The sequence below is a fragment of the Orcinus orca genome, chromosome 19 (assembly GCF_937001465.1).
Source record: "Orcinus orca chromosome 19, mOrcOrc1.1, whole genome shotgun sequence".
Lineage (NCBI taxonomy): Eukaryota > Metazoa > Chordata > Mammalia > Artiodactyla > Delphinidae > Orcinus > Orcinus orca.
The window spans coordinates 48,490,922-48,506,947 of record NC_064577.1 but is presented as its reverse complement, the minus strand read 5'-3'; the positions used below and the strand labels follow the sequence as shown (position 1 = coordinate 48,506,947).

General features: G+C 48.4%; 2 protein-coding genes and 1 non-coding gene across 9 annotated transcripts in view; 2 read left to right on the top strand and 1 right to left on the bottom strand.

The window, feature by feature from the left end:
* The first annotated feature begins 3,292 nt into the window (after positions 1-3,292).
* ZNHIT3 (zinc finger HIT-type containing 3) lies at positions 3,293-11,974 on the top strand. The gene is made up of 5 exons (XM_004271726.4): positions 3,293-3,672; positions 3,772-3,803; positions 8,991-9,077; positions 10,069-10,152; positions 11,459-11,974. The coding sequence occupies exons 1-5, from the start codon at positions 3,587-3,589 to the stop codon at positions 11,638-11,640; spliced, it is 471 nt and encodes a 156-aa protein (XP_004271774.1). The 5' UTR covers positions 3,293-3,586; the 3' UTR covers positions 11,641-11,974.
* MYO19 (myosin XIX) overlaps positions 11,858-16,026 on the bottom strand; it is a 34,479-nt gene continuing 30,310 nt past the window's right edge. For all 7 annotated transcript variants that reach the window (XM_033431601.2, XM_033431603.2, XM_033431604.2 and 4 more), the window contains 3 exons: positions 15,003-15,088; positions 13,484-13,786; positions 11,858-12,597 (listed from right to left, as the gene is read on the bottom strand). In XM_033431601.2, the coding sequence (XP_033287492.2) occupies positions 12,469-12,597; positions 13,484-13,786; positions 15,003-15,088 (518 nt within the window). In that variant the 3' untranslated portion in view covers positions 11,858-12,468. The remainder of the gene's footprint in view (positions 12,598-13,483; positions 13,787-15,002; positions 15,089-16,026) is intronic.
* On the top strand, positions 13,968-14,097 carry LOC117202133 (small nucleolar RNA SNORA11). The gene has a single exon (XR_004484318.1). It is a non-coding gene; the product is annotated as a small nucleolar RNA SNORA11 (small nucleolar RNA).

Below are 16,026 nucleotides of genomic sequence, written 5' to 3'. Positions count from 1 at the left end.
CTGATTCCTTTGATCTCTGTCCTAGGAAATGTACGGTGGGAGATATATATTGATTTGCAAGTGGGAGAGGGTGGGAGAAAAGTGTGGGGTTGTGGGCAGTAGCGTGTATTCATGAAACAATGGTGACCTTTAAGGTCTGTGCTCTCCCATCCGTTCTGCTGTAGATAATGCTATTATTTTTCTTTTGTTGTTTGGAAGTTCTCCTTGGAGTCTAACTGAAGGTCAGACTGTCATTGTCTAGAGTTGGGGAATGAATGTCATTTTCAAGATAAAATAACACGCAGAGAGTTGGAAATGGATGACTTGGAAACCACTCCAGCATAACCTCAGGCCTCCTTTATTTGATTCGCACCAGCAACCTCACCCCCTTTAACATCTGAACTACTCTCTTAGATACCAGAGAGTAAGTGGAGGGGAGGAGGTGAGAACCGGGCAGTATAGGTCCTCTAAAGATACCATCCTAGACACTTCTCTTGCTGCCGCCAAGAGGGCAGAGGGATAGAGATGTTAGGGCTGCAGAAAGAAGCTGAGATTTGGCTACACCGAGAGCCCAGCCGTATCAACATCTGGCCTCAGATAAGGGCAACATGCAGCCCGCGTGCCCTCCCCATCATGGCATCAGGGAAGGTGCAGGGCAGTGGTGCACCCTAGTTAGTAACCTGAAAACTCCCGAAGTACTATTAACCTTTCACCAGGCCAATGTGGGGTGGCCACCTTCCAGCTGGATATCCACCCCAGGGGTTGCCGAGAAGCGCGGGGCGGTGGGCACCGCGGGAACTGCCCCTGGACAGCCAGGCGCATTTGGAGCCCTCGGCTGGCCTTGCGTGGGCCTTACTTTCATGGAAGAGACACCGCTGCCCATCCGGTCGTCTGCTTCAGCCCCGCACTCTCGACCCTCTCTCCCGCCACTTGGCGATGATCGAGGCGCCGGGCAGGCCTGTATTTACTCTTCCCTGAATGGCGAGACAGTATGGCCTCCCACGCAAGGTCGGTGCGAGCGGTGCTCCAGTCCAGCTCAGGCTACGCCAGGGCCAATCTCGATCTGGAGCGCCCTCTGGCGGTGCTGAGTGCCGGGCCTGGGACTCCACGGGCGTCTCCAGTCTTTGGCGTTGGCGCCGGGCTCGGCCCGCCTGGAATTTGCTGGACAGCGTCTGCCAAGCAGCGGAGCTCTGGAAACCGTTCTGCCTCGATTATTACCTCGCCTCTCTCCAGGTCTGGCCCTGCTCCTCGGCTGACGCTGAGAAGGCGTGAGGCAGCCTTAGACAGCCGCTAGGAGGGCGTGATGGGGGACCAGGGAGAGCCAGACCACATCAGTGTGGACCTCTAGTTGCTGGGGCCCAGAGTCATACCCGTCTTTCTTCTCTGAACTAGCCATTGCCCAGAGGAGCTGTACCCGGCGTCCTTCACTTCTTGGTGTTCCCCAACGTCATCACCATCAGAGATGAGCCACCTTCTTTCCTGGATATTGGAGCAGGAGGGGTACGTCTTTCCAGGGAAGCTGGAGGTCACCCAGAGTAGAGGAAGAGGTATTTTTACCGAATGCAATGTGCATGGGATGAATTCCAGGAATTTTCTTTCTGCTGGTGTCACCATCTCTGGACCCACAGGTAGGAGAGTCAGCATGGAATGGGTGTGGGTGGGCTCAGGTTGAGCCCCTGAAGATTGTGGAGACTCTCCATGGCCTCAGCCTCCAAACACCACTCACAGGAAAAGTCTGGGTGGGCAGTGGTGATGTACCTAGTAGGAGAATTTGTGCTGGTGCCAGACAGGGCATGAGGTTCAAATGTGACCTGGACAAGTCACTGACCTCTGGCCTTCCCTGTTAAGCATGGGCTCTCTGGAATACTTCTGGGTCAAACCAGCAGTGGTCACAACTGCTGAGGAATACAAGGAACGCTGCAGATTATTAGGTCAGTGTGGAAACGTTGGATTTTGGCCTGAGTTCTGTTTGGAGGCTGGAGGCAGGGGCAGCTGCATGCTGGGGCAGGTAGGCAACCGGAGGGGCCGGTGCCACTTCAGCACTGAGGACTGGACAGCGCCCTCAGGACAGTCTGGCAAAGCCAAAGGAGTGATGGATAGTCACTCAAGCCCAACCCCAGCATGGCTCACCGAGGCTGACAGTGAAACCCTTTTAGAGGGGCCTGAGGTCCAGCAACCTGGGCTCCAGGGACTTGGGGCCTGGAGCCCACGCTCATGGAGTAGGGACCAGGCCTCCAGGAGAGTTGCAGACTCTTCCTAGATATCCCATAAATAACCTTTTGTAGCACTTCAGATCACAAACCTTTTTACAGTCTCCTCTCTGATTTAAATAGCTCAGGGAAGTAGGCCTGAACATCCACTCTAATAGTTGTAGGGTAGACAATTGTCCAAGTCACACAGCCAGAGAGGGGTTGGAGCTAAGACTTGAATGACTGCTTTGGTTGTAGCAGATTCATCCCCACAGACTGTGACAGTGGTTCAGGGCTTTTATAATAGTGAGATCCTGAGGGCTGATGGACCAACACAAAGGGGAGGTTCTTGGGGTGAGGGTGACTTATGGCCCTAAGAGGGCACCCCACATGTGTGGGCTGGTTAGGCTGGACAATGCTCAGGGCTTTGAGGAGGAGCAGGGCTCCCAATAAAATGTGACTTTGTCTATTCCTAAAGCCTGAGGTGGCATTCAAGGCCCATCACAGTTCACCTTTCTGGACCAGGATCCCCACCTTTGGGCCAGAGGTGACTCATCTGTTCCCTGGCTAATCAATCCCACCCAGGGATTCTCCTTCCTGCCTTCACTCTAAGCCTTAAGGTCCCAGAGACCGTGCCTGCTAATCCCTGGGTGTCCCTAGCCCAGCATCTGGGCAGTGCGGGGCTCACAGTTGGAGCGCAATAAACATCTATCAGCGGCCAAGCCTCATCTTCCTTTCCTGTGCGAAAGATGGCTGGGAAGGGCACGTGTGTGTCATGTGATTTAACGGCCAATCTGTGGACTTCTCATTTGCTAAAAAAAGCAAATGAGGGGCTTCCCTGGTAGCGCAGTGGTTGAGAGTCCGCCTGCCGATGCAGGGGACACGGGTTCGTGCCCCGGTCCGGGAAGATCCCACATGCCGCGGAGTGGCTGGGCCCGTGAGCGATGGCCGCTGAGCCTGCGCGTCCGGAGCCTGTGCTCCACAAAGGGAGAAGCAAATGAGATGCGCGGCGAGAACCCAATGCCGGTGCAAGACTGAGAAAGTCCAAGCCAGAAGGTAAAGGACATTTAATCCCACGTATTCTTTTTACATACAGGGCAACAGAGCTGGAGAGTGACAATGACTTGCTGCAAGTCACAGGGCCGCGTAGGGACTGGGACAGGGCTACATAACAAGTTCTTCGAGGCCGTGACCTAATCAGAGAGAACCTCTGGTGGGGGTACTGGTTGCGCATCGAGTGCATCGACTTTCTACTTCTCAGGCCTGAAACAATGAGCTGGATCAATCTATTGCTTTTGACTGCCAATAAGTGCTGCGCGTTGATTGGTCCCGGTTAAGGAAACGGAAGAAAAGGTGTGCACGTGGGACCTGCGGCGAGAGGCCTGGGCGCCGGGAAGGAGCGCGTCCTGGGAGAGACCATGGCGTCGCTGAATTGCAGCACCGCTGTCTGCGTTATCTGTTTGGAGAAACCCAAATACCGCTGCCCCGCCTGCCGCGTGCCCTAGTGAGTGCCGGGGGTTGTGGGCTGCGGACGGGTGGCGGGGTGGCGAGAGGGTCCGCGCGGCCTTCGGGGCTGACGCGGCCTGTGGCTTTGTTTTTACAGCTGCTCGTTGACCTGCTTCCGGGAGCACAAAGGTAAGGTCCCCTCCTCGTGCACGGCAGCCCCCACGTCCCGTCGTTGTCCCCTGCTCCCTCCCGCCCTTGCAACGCCTGTTACTGTGGGAGCTCCTCCTCCTGGGCGGGGTGGGAGGGCGGATACTTCTACCTGCGAATGTCTCTCCACATTTTGCACAGTCAAAACCTTTTTTTCTGGGGCTTCCCTGGTGGCGCAGTGGTTGAGAGTCCGCCTGCCGATGCAGGGGACACGGGTTAGTGCCCTGGTCTGGGAGGATCCAACATGCCGCGGAGCGGCTGGGCCCGTGAGCCATGGCCGCTGAGCCTGCGCGTCCGGGGCCTGTGCTCCGCAGCGGGAGAGGCCACAACAGTGAGAGGCCCGCGTACCGCAAAAAAAACAAAAACAAAAAAAAACCTTTCTTCTGCCCTGCATTTTCTTCTACGTACCATTCTCTCTCTCTTTGTTTCTCTCTCTCTCTTTTTTTTTTTTTTTGCATGTGCTGCGTGGCATGTGGGATCCTAGTTCCCTGACCAGGGATGGAACCCCTACCCACTGCATTGGAAGCGCAAAGTCTTAACCACTGAACCGCCAGGGAAGTCCCCTATCCTCTTTTTCTTCTTTAAAAATAGTCGACCAGTTTTGCCGTAGAAGTCTCCCCTAGCTGTTCCTTCCTCTTAGTGTTCTGACGCAGCTCTGCATCATTTGCTGCGCTGGCTGAGGTTAACGACGTTTTCTTTCTTTTTTTTTGTTTTCGTTTTCTTTCTTTTACATAATATCTTGATAGAAACGTGGAGGTAGTTCAGTTTACAATAAGGAGCAAGGTCTTTGTCAAGCCTGCATTTTTAAAGTATCTTCCATCCGCGCCTCTTAGTCCTTAGGGACTCTTTCCCAGGACCTCTCTCTCAGTGATTGTTCGGTTAAAGTTCCTCATTGGTGGTTTGCCTGTAGTTTCATCCCCTCCAGTCTCTGATTTACAGCTGTGTGTTTCAAGCACCACTCTCTCCACTCCCCGCCCCGCTTTTTTTCCTTAACCCTAATGTCTCTGGAGCATTTTCAAAAGAAACTTGTCAGCTCAAGATAGAAAAGAAGTAGAAATGCTTTGCTGAAACAGGGTTGGGGAGCTGGGTGTGGAACGCTTCCCTCTAGTCCTGCAGCCCTGTAAGGCCTCACCAAGACCCCCTAGGGCAATCTGGAGCTCTTAACTGTGAGACCTGGCAGCTGCTTGGGTAGTTTTTCTGAAATGCAGATTTGAGCAATTCACTCCCTTGGTGAACACTCCAGTCTGTCTGGCAGTAGTGTTGTTTTTTTTTTTTAAGTGAAGTATAGTTGATTTACAGTATTTCAGGTGTACAGCAAAGTGATTCAGTGATATATATATATTTCTTTTTCAGTTTTTTTCCATTATGAGTTATTACAAGATAATGAATATAGTTCCCTATGCTATATAGTAGGTCTATATTGTTTATTTCATATATGTGTTTCTGTTAATCCCAAATTCCTAATTTATTCCTCCCCCACCCCTTCCCCTTTGGTAACCATAAATTTGTTTTCTATGTCAGTCTGTTTCTGTTTTGTAAATAAATTCACTTGTATCATTTTTTTTAGATTGCACATATAAGAGGTATCATGATATTTGTCTTTCTCAGACCTACTTCACTCAGTACGATAATCTCTCGGTCCATCCATGTTGCTGCAGATGGCATTATTTCATTCTTTTTTTATTGGCTGAGTAGTATTCCATTGTGTATATATACCTCATATTCGTTATCCATTCATCTGTCTGTGGACATTTAGGTTGCTTCCATGTCTTGGCTATTGTAAATAGTGCTGCTATGAACATTGGGGTGTATGTATCTTTTTGAATTAAGAGTTTTCTCTGGATATATGTCCAGGAATGGGATTACTGGATCATATGGCAACTCTATTTTTAGTTTTTTAAGGAACTTCCATACTGTTCACCATAGTGGCTGTGCCAGTTTACATTCCCACCAACAGTGGTAGGAGGGTTCCCTTTTCTCCACACCATCTCCAGCATTTATTATTTGTAGACTTTTTTTTTTTGGCTTACTGAATTATTTATTACAAGGCAAACACCACCCAGATGAAGAAAATAGAACTTTGCCATCCACTTTGGGAACCCGTCCACATGACCTGTCCCGATCCAGTGCCCTCGCTTCCTATAAATAACCACTCTTCTGGGACTTCCCTGGTGGTCCAGTAGTTAAGACTTCGCCTTCCAATGCAGGGGGTGCACGTTCAATCCCTGGTCGGGGAGCTAAGATTCCACATGCCTCGGGGCCAAAAAACCAAAACATAAAACAGAAGCAATATTGTAACATATTCAATAAAGACTTTAAAAAACGGTTCACATCAAAAAAATAAAATCTTTAAAAAAAAAAAAAAAGAAACCACTGTCCTGACTTTTATAGTAATCACTTCTTTGCTTTTTCAGTTTTATTATGTAAATACGTGTCCTGAAAGCGTATCATTTAGTCTTGCCCATTAAAAAAAGGTGATATTTCTTTCTTTCTTTCTTTTTTTTTGTTGTTTTTGGGCCATGCTGCTCAGCTTGCAGGATCTCAGTTCCCTGACCAGGGATTGGGATTGAACCCTGGCCTAGCAGTGAAAGCGCCGAGTCTGAACCACTGGACCACCAGGGAATTCCCCAAAAATGTGATATTTCTTTTTTTAAAAATATTTATTTATTTTATTTATTTATTTTTGGCTGCATTGGGTCTTCGTTGCTGCGCGTGGGCTCCCTCTAGCTGCGGAGAATGTGGGCTACTCTTAGTTGCGGTGCATGGGCTTCTCATTGCAGTGGCTTTTCTTGTTGGGGAGAACGGGCTCTAGGCGCCCGGGCTTCGGTAGTTGCAGCACACAGGCTCAGTAGTTGTGGCACGCTGGCTCTAGAGCGCAGCCTTAGTAGTTGTGGAACACAGGCTTAGTTGCTCCGTGGCACGTGGGATCCTCCTGGACCAGGGCTCAAACCCATGTCCTGTACATTGGCAGGCAGATTCTTAACCACTGCGCCACCAGGGAAGCCCCTGATATTTCTTTTAAGTCTCTTTTAATCTGTAAATTCCTCCTCCATCCTTTTTTTTTGTTTTTTTTTTCTTTACAATTTCTCTGTTGAAGAATTCAAGCCACTTGTACAGTTACCCACAGTCTGGGTTTTGCTGATTGCAAGCTCATGGTACACTTAGGCATACTCCTCAATCCTCTGTTTCTTACAAATTGACAGATCAGAGACTGGATCAGAGCTCAGGGTCAGTCTCTCTGGCAAAACTACAGGTGGTCTTAGGCATGACTATAGAAGGTGCATAATGTCTGGTGGTCTTTATGTTTTTTTTTTATTGAAGTATAGTTGATTTACAACATGTTAACTTCTGTACAGCAAAGTGATTCAGTTATACATATATATATATATGTATATATAAAATTCTTTTTTCTTTACAATTTTTTCCATTATGGTTTATCACAGGATATTGAATATAGTTCCCTGTGCTATACAGTCGGGCCTTGTTGTTTATCCGTTCTATATATAATAGCTTACATCTGCTAACCCCAATCTCCCATTCCATCCCTCCCCCAACCCCATCCTCCTTGGTAACCACAAGTCTGATCTCTATGTCTGTGAGTCCGCTTCTGTTTTGCAGATAGGTTCATTTGTGCCATATTTTAGATTCCAGATATAAGTGGTATCATATGGTATTTGTCTTTCTGACTTACTTAGTATGGTAATCTCTGGTTGCATTCATGTTGCTGCAAATGGAATAATTTCATTCTTTTTAGTGGCTGAGTAGTATTCCATTGTATATATATACCATATCTTCTTTATCCATCTCGATGGACATTTAGGTTGTTTCCATGTCTTGGCTATTGTGAATAGTGCTGCTGTGAACATAGGGGTGTGTGTATCTTTCTGAATTATAGTTTTGTCTGGATATATGCCCAGGAGTGGGATTGCTGGATCATATGGTAATTCTATTTTTAGTTTTCTGAGGAACCTCTGTAGTGTTTTCCATAGTGACCGCACCAACTTACACTCCTACCAACAGTGTAGAAGGATTCCCTTTTCTCCACACCCTCTGCAGCATGTTATTTGTAGACGTTTTGATGATAGCCATTCTGACCAGTGAGAGGTGATAACTTTGTTGTGGTTTTGGTTTGCATTTTTCTAATAATTATCAATGTTGAGCATCTTCTCATATGCCTGTTGGCCATCTGTATGTCCTCTTTGGAGGACTGTCTATTTAGGTCTTCTGGCAGTGGTTCTTAACCTGGGTATTGCTCTCCCTAGAGACACGTGGTCACAGTGTTTTTGTTCTCACAGTAGCGGAGGTGATGGTGGTACTTCTGGTTATTCGTGTTGACTCACAAAAGCCGCCTGGGGTGTGTGAAGTTATCCCACACCATTAAAGATCTTTCCAACCTGAGTACAGTAGCGCCCTCTCTGAGAGACACTGGTCTGGGGAAGACAGACAGACCTGTGTGTGGCATTCTTTTGCTCGGCTTCCTCCTCTTGTGCCCCGGCCACATGCCAGGCCTGCCCCGCCCATCAGCTACCAGTTGCTCACCCCCATCTCCCTGCATCTGCCTACTCTTTCAAGGGTCCGGTCCAGCCATGGACCTTTCCCTCTGCCCCACATGCTCTTTCCACCTGGCAGCACCTTCCCCTCTCATCTCCCCGCCCTCTCAGGTGACTGGGATCAGACTCTCCTTATCTTGTCCATATCTCTGTCATCTGTGCGACTAAACCCCTCCGAGGGCCTGATGGCTTTCATCTGTGTGTCCCCAGTGGCATGTGGTACATGCAAACGAGGGCCTGATGGCTTTCATCTGTGTGTCCCCAGTGGCATGTGGTACATGCAAATTTGGTATCAGAAACTGCTGAGAACACAGTTTGATGCTGATTGAAGTCAGTGTGCTACTGAATCGTGGTGAAAGCCCTGTGCGATTCGGCCAGGCAGGGAGGTTGGAGACAGGCCCTAGGGGTGCACGAGGCCTGCTTCCTCAGCCCTTTTGCGGGGCTCAGGCTTTTACTGGCCCTTCACTGGATCTCTCACTTCCTCTCCTTCATCCCCACCCCCACCTACGTCCCTTACCCCATACATATGCTTCCCCCTAGAGGCTGGCTTGGTGGTGGCGTGTGCAGCCTTGTCACTCAAGTGGAGGCAATGTGCACCTGAGATTTGTGTCTTTTTCAGAGCAGTGCAACCCTGAAACTCGTCCTGTCAAGAAAGAAATAAGATCGCATCTTACTGCAAAAACTAAAAAGCCTGTGGAAAACACAGGTGGGTTGGTTGACTCCAAACAAACAAACCTAGAGAAGGGTTTCAAATAGAATATGTTGAAAGGAGAGAGGAGAGGAGACTGGGCTGGGGCCAGGAGTCAAGTTCATTAGGGAGCAGCAGCTTCCTCAGCCCTGAGCACTGGGGCTGGGGGCACACGTCACCACGGGTGATGTTACAGAGCAGCCTGACGGTTCAAGAGAAGAAAGATGGGGGCAGGAGGCAGAGGGGGAGAAAGGCCATCACCATGGTTTGGGGGTGAGTGGTGGACACTGCTGGCGGGAGCCTCCTCCAGTCACGGCTTCGGGTCCCCCTCCCTGGGCCTGGCTGGGGCTGTAGGTTCACCTGAGCTGGGCCTAGGTGGGGTGCTGCCTTTGGTCTCGCTGCTGCTGGGGCCCTCACAGCTCACAGCGGGAGTGGGCTGTCATCCTCTTCATCCATCTAGCCTTTCTTTAATGCCTCCTGCGGGCGATGCACCATGCCAGGCTCTGGAAGCAGCCCCTCCCAGCGCCACCAAAGAGGCATTGAACATTCACAGCCAGGGGATGGCCCATTTCTGCCCTTTGATAAACTGTTGTTGGGTTCAGAAATTTCTGCCCATGCTGAAAACACAGGGAAATCATGTCAGTGGGTTTTTACAGAGCATATAATTTTTTGGCCATGACAGGGCTGGAGCCGCCATGGTGAGGGGAGATGGGGTGGCAAGAACTGGAAAATAAGGCCCTAAAGCCCACAGACCACAGGGAAACACATAGAGTAAGCGTGTGAACACTAGGATGCATTTGTTACTCACCAGTTCTTTGCTTTCCTAAAAGGAGTGTTGGTTTAGTCACAAATTCCAGAGAAGAGGTTACTTTTCTCTGTACCCACTTGCATATCTCTGTTCCTGTTGCGTGTGTGCACATATATTTTTTATCTATTGGAGGAGTTATTAAAACCTGGCACCTAGGTTTCCTTTTCAGTCATAAGCAGTTGATTGTGTTATATTCCTCAGATGATGATGACGACTCTGTAGCTGATTTTCTCAATAGTGACGAGGAAGAGGACAGAGTTTCTTTGCAGAATTTAAAGAATTTAGGTAAGTCTGTGCTGTGCTTGTTTACTTCTTTGTTAACCATTGAGATACATTGGATTGTACAGAATGTGATTTTTTAAAATAAATTTATTTATTTTTGGTTGCATTGGGTCTTCGTTGCTGCACGCAAGCTTTCTCTGGTTGTGGCGAGCGCGGGCTTCTCTTCGTTGTGGTGCGCGGGCTTCTCATTGTGGTGGCTTCTCTTGTTGCTGAGCACGGGCTCTAGGCGCACGGGCTTCAGCAGTTGTGGCATGCAGGCTCAGTAGTTGTGGCTCATGGGCTCTAGAGCACAGGCTCAGTAGTTGTGGTGCACGGGCTTAGTTGCTCTGCGGCACGTGGGATCTTCCCAGACCAGGGCTCGAACCCGTGTCCCCTGCATCGGCAGGCGATTCTCAACCACTGCACCACCAGGGAAGCCCAATTCTGCTCCTCTTTCGAGGCTTGGTTCAAATTTCCTCAGCTAAACTTTTCTTGACCTGTGGTCTCTCCCAGAATTAGGTACTTTTTCAGCTTCCCATGGTGCGCTGTAATATACCACCCCCCACGTTTTGTCTCTCACACAGTCAGGGGCCTCCGTTTATTCCTGGTCCCAGTGCTCGCTTTACAGTCCAGTCATTCACGCGGACTGGGTCATCCCAGGATTTGATTTTTCAGAGGGACGCGGTGTTAATAATGCCCAGCATTTTTGTAGGACTGCATTTCTATTATGTGTATAATTAACTGGCCAGTGTAATTCCTAAAAGTGGTGTTATTTTCATTTTTCCCATTTCACAGAGGTGGTGCTTTGTAGCCAGTCCCAGGGGAGTGATTAGTTAGACTGAGGTAGGAGCTGAGCTGGGTGTATGTGTGAATGATTTTGTAAACTGTAAAGCACCGTACACGTTAGTGTCAGTTCACTGCTACTCATCCTGCTTTATGCTGGATCAAGCACACACTTAAACATCATTCAGAGATTTGGTGTAACTGTCCTTGTCGCTGGGAACCTTCATGCTTATAGAGAGAAAACATGCCCACATGCTGCTATTCTTTGTATCTGTGCTGGTAAAATAATGCCATTTCAGCTAAGAAAAAATTAAGTTAAAATATTTACAGAGATATAAAGAATAAAAATCTGATAGCGTTTAACTTAGAAATTTATCTGATACGCTGATCTCACCTTATGTGAAGTGCTGGGTTAATTTGTGGGTTTAAAGGGTAAGGGGATGCCACATCCTTGGTATTTATTACATTTGAAACATTTGGCTTTCAGCTATCTCTGCCTATTCCCACTTGAACTCAGCTTGGTTCTCTTTCCCTGTTCATTTTTAAGGGGAGTCTGCAGCGCTGAGAAGCTTACTGCTCAGTCCACACCTTAGACAGTTGATGGTCAACCTCGATCAGGCAGATGACAAGGCAAAGCTCATGCGAGCCTGCATGCAGGAGCCTTTGTTTTTGGAGTTTGCTGACTGCTGTTTAAGGATTGTGGAACCGTCCCCGAACGAGGATTCTTAAGATGGATTATTGTGCTGCCTGCTCCTCCCAGGAGGCCAGCTCGCGTGGGGCCCTAGCAGGGGCGGCGCTTTCCGGACATTGAGCGGCTGACCTCAGGTAGGTCCTGCACATCCTTATGTCCATTGCTGCAGGCTGGGGTGCACACGGATGGAGGTACTCCAGGTGGCAAACCCAGGTGGCAAACCCTTTATGGAGAGAGAACTTGACATTCAGATGGTTGTTTTTAAATGTTTTATTTTCGGTACAATTAAGACATAAATGATATGGTTTTCACACCCATTTGAGTTAAAACTTGATCAGTGTTTCAAAATTGAAGTGTGGTGGTTCTGTGGTGCATTGCATTGCTTGTCATTCTTGATTCATAATCTAGTTGCTTGAAATTACATTAAACAACAAATATTTAAATAGTAAGCTTTGTTCCTTTTAAAGGAACTAAAAGGCAAAATTTCAGCCAAAATTTTAGAGCTCATTTCAAGCTGACTTTGCCTTTGGGGTTGGAGGAGGGGGTGCCTGCTGTCCAGCACCACCGAGTGGGTTCTGTGAAGGCCCTAAAGTTTCTTAATCCAGGTTTGGTAGCTACCAGCCCTGACACCTGTCAGGGCTGGAGGCGTAGATCGGCGCCCCGGGCCACTGGTGCAGCTGCCGCCCCGGCCTGGCCTGCAGGCTGGAGCCACGGCTCCCGACGTGTGCTCCGAGTCGCTGTGGGAGTTGTTTGGCAGCTGTGTGTTGATTAGATGTCTTTGGCAAGGCAGCTGGCAGGAAAAGGCCGTGGAGAAACAAAGGCACCAGGGAGGGCCCAGCCAGGTGAGGATGGAATGTGAGGAGAGATCACACGTGGCCCAGCCTGTGTCTTTCCAGCAGGATCTGATTAAAGCCAGTAACACTGTTGGGCGAAGGTTCAGGGCAGATGTCAGCATAGCGCAGTGGAGACTTCCTGCAGTGAAACTTTATCGAACCCTGGGGAAAGAGATGCAGCTTAACCCCAGCTCCCAGGAGTGCCAGGGCTAAAGGTACCTGACAGAGTGAACGCTAGAAATGCAGGGAGGCAGGGACATGTAAGTAAGTACCCAAGTGAGAGTCACAGCAGTAGCACGATTGAGTTAGTCAATGTTGTTGTCTTCTCCTTATTCTAAAACAATGGCAAAGTCCAAAACAGTATTAAAATATAAAATTCCACATCCATTCAATGTGAGACAGATGAGGAAACACTAGGAGGGAGCTCCCCCGTACTAGGAGTATGGCCTGTTACATTCTTATGCCTGCTTAAAGATGGAAGATCAAAGAACTGCACTTCTGTTTACACTCTGGCTGGCCTGTGTGTTGTCATGGAGATTTTATCTAGATTAGGAAATTCAGTGTTTCCTTCTTTCTGCCTTGTCAGTGTCACCTAATCCTTGTAAAAGGTTGGTATTAGCCCTTTTCTGTGCTGGCTGGCTCTTTCCCTGGCTGTTCTTAATATAAATTCTTGGCCCACTGACTCACGTGCTTGTCATTTCCTCGGCTGGAATAGGATAAACCAAAGACTACAACTTGGGGAGAACAAGGTGCCGTCATCACAACCACAATTTTTTGGAAGTTGGGCTAATTTAAAGGCGATTCAGAGGAGACGCTAGATCATTTAGAGGCAGCTTTTAAAAAGTGAAAGGGCTCTGGAAAACCCCTCCTCGTAACAATGCGAGGGACGTGCAGGCTTCTGGTTTCCCCAGCAGGGTCAGGAGGCTCTTCTCGCAGCCTCGGTCCTGCTCCTGCTGTGACTCCCGGGCTCTGCCCCCTGCCCTCCACAGTGGGGCGTGAGGGATCTGGAGCTGTCCTGGCAGGATGGCCAGCCCGTCACACGGCTCACCTGAGGCAGCGCTCGGATGGACGTGACTCCAGCTTGTTCTTGTGCTGTCTGGACAGTGTAGCTGCTGGGGCTGCCCACGGGGAGCGGGAGGCAGGCGAAGACCACCAGCTTCCTCCGGAAGCCACGAGCACCCACGGCGGCGTTGGCCAGGACCAGTCCCAGGGGCCAGAAGCGGGTTACTGCCCCCAGGAGCCTGGTCTGTGCCTGGGGCAGTGGCAAGGAACTCGGGGAACAGGTGACTTGAGACGAGTGTTGTTCTTCCACACCATCCAGTTCTTTAGAAGCCAGGAAGGCCATTCTAATCTTAAAAAGAGAACACCACTTTATAGCTTTCTCTATGCAAAACAGAATCCAAAAGTCTCTTTAATAATTCAGCTTAACAAGGTGAACTGAAGGGCACCTGGTTTGATGTGGCACAACTTTATGGCCAAGGCAGCTGTGCTGAGGCCTTACATATGCTGCTTTACAAAAAATAACAGCCTTTGGGGTGTGCTCAGAGCAGGGAGTCTGAAGAAATGGCTCGTCTGTTTACAACACACCCGACAGGAATCAGGGTTCATTGTGACAAGGGGCACAAAACTTGTGGCCTTCCTATGAACAGATACCCAACACATATCCCCCCTTCACCTGCACGTGGCTGCTGGGCAGGACCAGTGGGACAGGCCTCAGTACTGGAAGGAAAGCTACAGTATTCAGTGGGGGAGTTTGCCACCTGGAGCCTGTGCGGTCCACGTGTGGCTGGGCCATGAGTGGTTATAGGCATAAAGACTTTGAACCCCTCTCTTCAAGGAAAAAAGAAAAATAGATTCCGTGTATATGCCATTCTGGAAAAGGCAAAACAATGGAGACAATAAAAAGATCAGTGGTTGCCAGGAGTTTGCAGGGGAGGGAAGATGAATACATAGAATACAGAAGTTTTTATGAGCGGTGAAAATACTGTGTATGACACAATAATGATTTTATGTCATCATACTATCGTCGAAACCCACCATAGAACGTGCAACACTATTCACTTCATAAAGCGAACCCTAAGATGAACTAGGGACTTTGGTGATTATGATGTCAGTGCAGTTCAGCCTTAGTTTAAAAAAAAAGTCTTAAATAGAATTAACACTCAGGGTAGACTTTTTGGCAAAACCTTTGTTTCACTTTTATATATGTATACACATTATATATGTGTCTGTTGGACTGTAATGTAAAATGTGCTTTTTAGAATAAAAAAGTTTGCAGGTTACTGTAGTTATACTGGCAAATAAAAGCACAAATTAAAAATAATAGCCTTATTGAGATCTAATTGAAATACCATAAGATTCATGCTTTTAAAGCGTACAGTTCCATGTTTTTTAGCATATTCCCAAAGTTGTTTGTGCCACTCTACCATGTCATAACCGTCCTGCAGTGGAGGCGGTGTGTCCACTTCACTCATGAGGACACAAGGCCGCCCGCTTTGCAGTGGCGGGGCCAGCACTCCAGCCTGGGTCCATCATTGCCCACCCTGACTTCTCGGGTCAGTACTCACTCTCCACTCCTGCCATGCGCGTTTGATGACCGTGGCAGCTGCGTGCAGCCTCTGGATGTGCTTCCGAGTCAACCAGGAACGAACAGCTGAGGGGTTTGTCCAGAAACAGGAAATAAGAGTAAATGTTCGTCAGAGCTCTCAGTAACCAGGCTGCAGCAACACCAGAGCAGCTGTAAACGTTTGAATGAATGGCCACCTGTGCCACCGCATGAGGTGAGGGACTGAGTCAACACGTGAAGCAGACCTGGCTCTGCAAACCACAGCTCAGACTGCCCAGACTTGGACATAGATACCTACACATCAAACGGGCAGCTGCCACGGGGTCACCTCCCACCTCGGGCTCAGTCTGAGGTAATGCCCAGGGAACAAGAGGGGTCTGAATTGTCTGCATCTTTCACCTGTATTTTTGGAAACCCTTAATTGAATTTGCTTGCGTGCATTATGAATCCACAAACGATGCCAGCATACACCCATGCACTGGTGAAGGTAATAACTACTGGATGGGGAGCTGATCATGGGGCAATTTTCATTTTCTTCTTTTGAAATTTCAGCATTTTCTGATTCTTTTTGGTACAATCATATTCAGAAAATGGGCTATTCGACTAAATACTAACACATTTGGATTCTGAAAAACTATAAAGTTTAAAGATGCATAAAAGTCACCTATTATCTCACCAACCCAGATAGTTCTACAGTATTTCCTTATTTTTTTTCAGGCCTGTACACACAAACGCACCTTATGAAGGTGGCATCACCTTGATGTGTAGTTCAGCATTCAGATTTGAACATCATGTTGGAAATGTTTTCCCAGTAAATTAAAAATATTCTTCAAAAACACTTCTTAGCTAGATAAGGATCGTCCATAATGTAGCCATGACTCCACCACTGTCAGATATTTGGATTGTTTCTAGTATTTTTGTTTTTCAAAATGAGGCTGCTGTGTCATGGTTCATACATTGCTTCCTTAATCAGATCTTCTCAGTTTTTACCTTCTCCTTAATTAAACTCAACACGCCTGGGAGCC